The sequence below is a fragment of the Tasmannia lanceolata genome, unplaced genomic scaffold, assembly GCF_043159265.1.
Source record: "Tasmannia lanceolata isolate RefF3 unplaced genomic scaffold, GAP_Taslan_0.1 ptg000006l, whole genome shotgun sequence".
In the NCBI taxonomy this organism is placed as follows: domain Eukaryota; kingdom Viridiplantae; phylum Streptophyta; class Magnoliopsida; order Canellales; family Winteraceae; genus Tasmannia; species Tasmannia lanceolata.
Genome location: NW_027518683.1, coordinates 7410997 through 7419050, shown reverse-complemented (window position 1 = coordinate 7419050; position 8054 = coordinate 7410997). Strand labels below are relative to the sequence as shown.

Here is an 8054-nt window from a genome sequence, read left to right as displayed (position 1 = left end):
CTCCCCGGCATATCAAACCACCGATTGAAATCATTCATCCACTGGCTCGTCATCTATTTTGCTAATCAAAGATGTATTAAAAGATAGGAAAATGATATTTACACCCCCTTTTGTTTGTCTTTTCCTGAAAATAAAGTTACTTCCAGAAAAAAACAACGATCACAGAAAGGTGGGAATGCAACTATTTTTAGGAAAAGACAAACAAGGGGGTGTAAAATGGCTGGAAATATCATTTTCCTAAAAGATAATTTCTATCCACTTCATTTTGGCTTAGAAAACAAAAAAAATAAAGCAATACGCATAGATAATGAAGTTGTGTGGAACACTTCTTGTAAAAAAAATGATTGTGTGATAATCTCACCAGCTTAGTGGCGGATGAATGATGATATACTTAGAAGGACAAAAAACCTAATCTAACAGACCATATGCGATGGATGCTATGCGATGGACGCTAGCAAATCCCAAATTACAGTGCCTAAAATTTTACATGATAAATTTGGACCCAATGACGTTGCCATGATTTGGGGAATTATGGTGTACGACGTACTTAAATCTTGAATTATTTTCAATGAATTTTGCATTTAGGCCTCCTTTGGATTGCACAGCCGAAAAATTCAAGATTTTTTAATTCTTTTCATAAGTTAGAGGAAAATGATATAATCATACGAGAAATGATAGAATGAAAGGTGCCCTTGCAAAAGTGAGTTTCTAGGGGCCCCTTATCGGTTGATTTCTGCAGAGTGTGGGGCCTAAAAAAGTAGATACCGTGTTGACTTTGCAGAAATCAACCAATAAGGTCGCCCTTGAATCTAATTTTTGCAAGGGCGCCTTTCATTCTTTCATTCCTCTCATATGATTATGATTTATTTAGAGAGATAGTTCAATTTACTTTTCTTTTTTTTTTCCACATGTAATCAATAAATGGAAAAACATAAAATTCTGGAAAAGTCTCTTTTTCAAAGTCTTTAAAAAAAATTCTTGCAATCCAAACAATTCCGTGGTACTAATAGTTGCCCTGACAGGTGGCGCTTTGAGCTCCGATTATGTGTTGCTGTAAAGTGTTCGGATACGATAACGACTAATGTTCCATTTTTGGGTACACAATGGAAAATTTTGTTTGTGATCCAGACCATTGATCTTGTAGCTCTTCACGATCCCATGCATAAAATAAATCGATTGTCTAATTTTATTTTGGGAAAAAACACACTTAGACCCCTCTGGTTTCTGACACATTAAACTTAACCCCTAAGGCCCTAATGTTTAAAAAGTTACAACTAAACCCCCTGCGGTTTCAATTTGTGTAATGTAGACCCCCCCAGTTGACGGTTCATCCACAGATTGAAGGGTTAGGATGATCCTGTGAAGCTGATTTTTTTGGCACACCCTATCTATGTCAGGGCCCATGAAATGAACGCTTTCGATCATCCAAACAATGTGGGCCCACTGTGTTTTTGGTAGTGTTTGGATTCGGGTATGGGGTTTGGAGTGGTGTATGGGGTCTTCATTAGCATTTAAAGTGTTTCAAAAGAGGGGGTCTACCTTACATAAATTGAAACCACGGGGGTCTACCTGTAATTTTTTAAACATTAGGGGTTAAGTTGAATGTGTCACAGACCACCGCACGGGGTCTAAGTGTATTTTTCCCTTTTATTTTTTTTTGGTTGAGTTCTAAACGAGGCTTGATGCATCAAGGGTCCAGGATCATTCCATCAAGATGTTCTCGATGAAATTCGGGTGGACTTTTGATTGGAGTTTGGATCAACGGATAAGATCACTTCAACAAAGCAGAAGTGGGGCCCACCCAATATTGTCTTTTAATAAGGAGCCTAAAAGTGACTTTCTTTGTAGCTTCTTCGTTCTTTCCTACTGAGCAGACGGCCGGACCTACGAGAAAACAAAGTCTACGAAGCGCGTCTTTGCCCTTCGCTCAATGGGAACAGCATGAAGTTTCATCTACAATATAATGTAGGGGGTGTGTCTATCAAATCGAGAGAGTGCGATAAATGACGATGATCAAGAAAAGGAACTAAATACTGTTGGAGGACAGCTGAAGGTGAGAGGGCAAGGATTAACAGAAGAGATTAACACTAACAGCCTTACACCCTGTCAAACTCTGAAAAGATGACTATTATATCTCTCACGCGACTCACACGTAAACCCTCTCCGACTCCAGTCCACTTGCTCGCTCATTAAAGGCTAAAAAGTTACATTACCAAAATGCCCATAAGGCTTTAGAGAAATGGATAACACCCTGAAACATTCGTAGCAAGGGTTAGGATCATCCTATGTATGGCCTGCCTAGGGGGTCCAATAATTGAATGATTTTAGATCATCCAAATAGATGGGGCCTCCTGTAGATTTACATGGTTGGACCCATTTTTTGTTTAGATCGAGACTGTCTATTTTATATCCAAAATCATGAGAGATTGGCAATCCGGCAATCCTAACTATCCACATGGGATTATCAAAGGTGGGACCCATCAGGTAGGCATGTCACATTGAAAGAGGTGAAATAGTGCTAGTGCCCCATTCTTTCATAGTGAGGTCCCGCCTGACTACCATTTCTTCCAGTATGCTATTTATCTTCATCTTCTTCAGCGTAGCAAGTACTCATCTCGTGTCACCAACCATGTATAATCTATAATAATGCGCTATCAAAGGCGAGAAAATACCCCTGGGGGGTTTGTTAAGATTGTTAAGTTCGAGGGCAATTCCGACATTTTGACAAAATTGAGTAGTACCATTTCCCATCATTTTCGTAGTTAAGGTGCGGTTGGTAGACCAATGCGCTTGGTCACCCACCGTTAAGGGGTTTTCGAGTCGCAATTTTCTACCTCGAGAAACGGAAACAAAATTAATCTACATATATAAAATAATTTTCTCATTTTGTGAAAGAAAAACTCAATAAATAAAGGGCGATGATATTGTCACCCCCCCTAAATTACGCATTCGCTCCCCTTTTGGCTTGATTTGACGTCAAAAAGCATTAATAAGGGGGGCGAATGCGTACGCAGGGGGGGTGACAATATCATCGCCCTAAATAAAGTCTTTTTTTACTGCAAGGAACACTTCAGTCTAGGATGAACCTTCCCCTCTTCTTATTGGAGATTTAAGATGGGACCCATGAAATAACAAGGAGGTGGTGGCCCCATCATTTCAACTAGTCCCCGCCAAAGAAAAGGCAAAATTACTCCATTCATTAAGGACTATGGAATGTGCGAAGTCAAAGCTTGGGTATTCCATTCAGTATTTACACACATTAGAATTAGGGGTGACAATGGTTCGGTTTCGGTTTGGTTTGACCCCCAAACCGAACCAAAATTTGAATTGATTGGGTTGAACCAAACCGAAACCGAATTTTCGGTTCGGTTTCGGCTCGGTTTTGGTTCAGTTCCGCCAATTTTGCCAACCCTTACTCATAATCATTGGAAATCTTCGGTTTCGGTTCGGGTTTGACCCCCAAACTGAACCGAACTGAAATTTGAATCAGTTAAACCAAACCGAAAACTGAATTTTCGGTTCGGTTTCGGCTCGGTTTTAGTTCGGGTCGTCCAATTTTCCCACCCCTAATCAGTAGGGCTGCAACTCGAGCCGAGTTTTATCCGACCCGCATAGACCTGACCCGAAAATAGCCTGGGTTGGGTTCAGGTCTCATGGGTTTCGGGTCGAGCCAGGTTGAGCATTCAAAAGCCCGCATGAATCTCGGGTCAAGCCGGGTTTGAAGGGGCCCGACCCGACCCGACCCGAGTTACATAAGTTATAGTATATACATTTTTTTCTATTGTTAGTTAAAAGTTAAAAGTGAAAACCCACGCACCCACTGTTATTGTATGTGAGTGTAATTTCTGCTTCTATGAGTTGAGTTGATTCAAGTGTTTGATTCAGCATTGTTTGATTACAGCATTGTTTGATTCAAGTGTAATGTGAGTATAATTACATCATTGACTGTAATTTCTACTTCTATGAGTTGAGTTGCCTTGCCAAATAAGAATTTTCCTTAAAAAATTGCGTCAACGTGAAAAAACCCAACCCGACCCAAGATTTATCATGGGTAGGGCCGGGTTTGGGAATCGTGGGTTTTCCGAAAAAAAATCCGACCCGACCCGACCCGACCCAAGAAATTTCTCGGGTAGGGTTGGGTTCTCCAAAACCCGACCCGCCCGACCCGAGTTGCAGCCCTACTAATTAGAATAGAGAATTTAATTGAAGAGGAAGAAAATGATCAGGGCCCTACCTTATATTGTGGCAATAGCCCCATATGTCCGTCGTTCCTCATTAGTTCAGGGAAATGAAAATATATTCGTAGACCTCATGAGTCATGATCCAAACAAACCCAATCACGTCAACATCATGCAGGAGTCCACATTAGGCTGGGTGGTGCCAATATCAAAACAATAGGGATGGTGATGATATCAGCCGAGTAACACGCGGGGGTACGAATTACGATTCCGACCTCGTGCCCACGAAAACCCCTTTCATCTTGCCACGTGTACTAGGTTAACAATCTAGCATGTTAAAATCCGATCCAGCGTGGCATGGATCGTGCGGAAGGAGAGCAATCACGCACGCTCTTTCAAAATTCCCAACTAAAATGGTAAAATTATATAAACGGAGGCCTAAAGTTAAGAAAATGGCGAGACTGTCACAGACACGTGTCGGTGCGGGTCCCAGTCAGAGTGGGCATCTACTCCAACGCCACACAAAAAACCGGAAACCGGATAGATATATAAAGACCAAAGTTTCCTCTTCCAAACGCCCATTTTCTCATTCTCTCTCTCTCTCTTTTTCTCTCTCAAACGAGAACATGCTAGGAGGAGGTGGTGTAGAGGTTGGGGTCGAGACGGAGGCGTGGCTGAGAGCGGCCATGAGCGATGACTCTCTGGCGGCGGAGATGTTGATACGCCTCTCTCAGCCGGTGGCGGCCGCTCCGGCGGTGGCGCCACTGAGGTGGGGTCTCCGGCAGCCCCGGTCTAAACAGATAACCCGGAGCGTAACCGTTGAAGCGAAGAACGAAGAAGTGAGGAGGGCGAGCCCAACGACACCCCTTTCGTTCAGCGGCGGTGGCACCTCCCCTAGTGGCGGTTATGGGTGCGTGGAGTCGAGCCGATCTGGAAAGAGACCGGCTTACGTTGACGGAGCCTCCAAGGTTAGGCTTCCTTCTATGGTGTCTGCTTCTTCTTCTTCTTCTTCTTCTTCTTTGTTTCAGATTTCTCTTTTTTCCTAGAGATTTGCCTTTTCTTTTTTGATTGACCAACACACCATCCGTGGGCCAATTTAATTACGTTCCGTAGATGTAGACGGGAACTTGAAGGCTGTGTTTTCCTTGTTACCTTTTTCCCGGTTTCGGTATATTGACCAAAATACCCTTGGTCATTAACGTATCGTCATTTACAACGTGAGGTTTGGAGGGTTGGTTGGGTTATTTCTCACCGGTTTTTGGGTCATCTGTTCATCCTCGTCCTGGTCCTTAATGGAGATCCTTTCTCGGAATTACAGAGAATTTTTTTATAGACGAAAAAGCCCCTAAGATGAGCGAGATCCATCTCTCAATGAGACAAACAAATGAACAATCCCTTGAAAGCTTTGTCACGCGATCTCAGGGTCTTTCTGGCATTAACAGATAAAAAAAAATGAAGGTAAATCTTTTGTGGTTGGTCACCCTCTTGGTTTCTTGGGTTCTGAGACGTAAACGGAAACCACCTAATCCCGTCTAAAATGACAAAAAGGCCCTCTAGGATTTCCGAAATCCTCCCCAATCAGCCCGTGTCAGAGTGAACTGCACCTTTTTAGACGGTGAAAGTAAATTAGGGGGGGGGGCTGTTTTGGTCAATCCGACGGGAAAAATATGTTATTTATTAATTTAATTTACTTTTTAGGTGGTGCGGTTAAGTGGTCCCCACATCGGATGAGGGAGGAGCGTTAGGTTCGTGTTTGGTACGGTTGTGTTTCCTCTCTGGGAATGAATGAATGGGGATGGAAATTTGGCCGACGTGGCATTTTGTGCCGCTAATGAATCCTATCTTCACCTCATTCATCTTTCCTTCTTCTTTTTCCTCTCTCTGTTAGGATTGGTGGGGTGTGGAGAGCTCTCATTGGTTAGAAATAGAAACCATGGGACCCATGTAGGCCCGATCACTACTCACTAGTGTACAAGTGATATCTTTTGTGGGACCCCCCTATCGGCGAAGTATCTTCCCACCTCCATCCTCGCTATTTTTCCAGTTCTAAATAAATGCTTTTACTCTTGTTGTAGTGACTTGGACGGTTTTTAATTTTTCTTTTCTTATTAAATTCTTGTTTTAATTGGAAATTTTTTCGTATCTTTTATATTTGGTTTTGTTTTGATTGGTGGATTTTTCGTGAGTGTTTTTATATGCATGGATTTTGATATGATTTGATGGGGTTTCACTTTTCAGGTTGTTGCCAGCGAGGTGAATACTTTCAGATTGAGCAACAGAAGGACAAGGAAGAAAAAGGTATGGAAAGATTTAAATGGGGTTTTAATTGTGATTTATTAGGTATTAATGAGATGGGTCCAGTGTATAATACTAGTGATTGATCCCCTGCAGACATTTGCTGAACTTAAGGAAGAGGAGAATTTATTGATGATGGAAAAGATGGAGTTGAATGAGGTTTGCCATAGTGGCTTTTTAGCTTCCTCTTGTTTTTTTGGATTGGCTGAAGATTGGTTTCTAATTTCTCTTTCTTGTTTTCTTTTGGGTCTTAACAGGAATTAGAGAGTATGCAGATTGCTTTCAAAGAACTGAGAGATAAAAACGAGAGCTTGAAGAAATTGAAGGTAATCCATCTTTTCCCATTCTATGGGATTTTCTTTTCTCCTACGTAATTTCAATTTTCTTAAACCTGTCTGTATAAGTAGTCAACTGGGAGGGAGACAAGCATTGCATTTGCCTGGAACTTACCTTGGAGAATAGTGCAAAGTAGTGTTTGCTGGTAGGGGTGTCATTGCCTATGTAGAGAGAGAGAGAGAGAGAGAGAGAGAGAGAGAGAGAGAGAGAGAATTATTAGTCAAGAGATATCTCTAGTTTGTCAATGCTATATTGGCAAGCAAACAAAGGGTTTTGCTGATGTGGCACCCAAATGCCAAGCAAAATACCTAATCCATCCCGGCTTTTGTGCAACCAAACACTATATGGGTGAGTCCCACAGAAGAAATCAGTGGTGTACTTCAAATACACATTGGTGAGTGATCGGCCCTACATCGGTGCCACTGCCACGGTTTCTAACCACTGAGAGCACTCCACATCCAAGTAATTTCAGTTGTCAGGACATAGCGTTCATAATCCAATTTTTCATCCTCTCCTAGGGTCCCACTTTTTTGGGTTGGGTAGTAGGAAAAGAAGATTGGATCATATGCATCAACTCAAAATTTTGTCTGATGAAATAGATCATTTTCTTGAACTTGAAATCAAATAAACCCTTTTCTCTTGCTTTCCTACTCAGAAAAATGATAATATTGAACTAGTTTGATGCTTTTCCTTTATGAATACAACTGAACACAACATGACATATAATGGGTATTTTCTTTTGACAGTTGAGTTTGCAGCCACAATCGGACTCTTCTTGTGAAACACTAAAGGCAGATATTGTGACATCCAAGGCCCTCTTCATGCTCCCTGATCTGAATTTACCAGTGGAGGATGATTCCGGCTCCGAAACGCTCTATGGAATGAGCTGACACGCGACGAAAGCTGGTTAGGATTTTCTGTTGTTCCAACTTCAAGGTGGGTTTGAAGGGTCTGTGTTCAGTAATGACAGACATTCCCAAACTCAGCAATGGCTAGTAACCTTAAGTGTACATAAGAGCCACCAGCAAGGCTGACAGAGTATGAGGTTAGTGTAGAGATCCTTTAAATTTATATGTAGTTAGATTTTGTCAAGGATTCCTTGGGGTAAAACCCTCTTTTATCCCTTAAATATATCTCTCTTTCTATTCATGTTCACTCGTATCTTTTTCTAGAGGACCTTTGAGGCTCACATGGCAATTTTGTGTGTGTTCCTTCCCGCTGTCATGTTTATATTAGATTTTTGTG

General features: G+C 41.7%; 1 protein-coding gene across 1 annotated transcript; it reads left to right on the top strand.

Moving 5' to 3' along the window:
• Positions 1-4737: 4737 nt before the first annotated feature.
• LOC143879497 (uncharacterized) lies at positions 4738-7964 on the top strand. Its single transcript, XM_077381916.1, has 5 exons — positions 4738-5146; positions 6417-6476; positions 6570-6632; positions 6731-6799; positions 7556-7964. The coding sequence occupies exons 1-5, from the start codon at positions 4805-4807 to the stop codon at positions 7697-7699; spliced, it is 678 nt and encodes a 225-aa protein (XP_077238031.1). The 5' UTR covers positions 4738-4804; the 3' UTR covers positions 7700-7964.
• Positions 7965-8054: the final 90 nt, after the last annotated feature.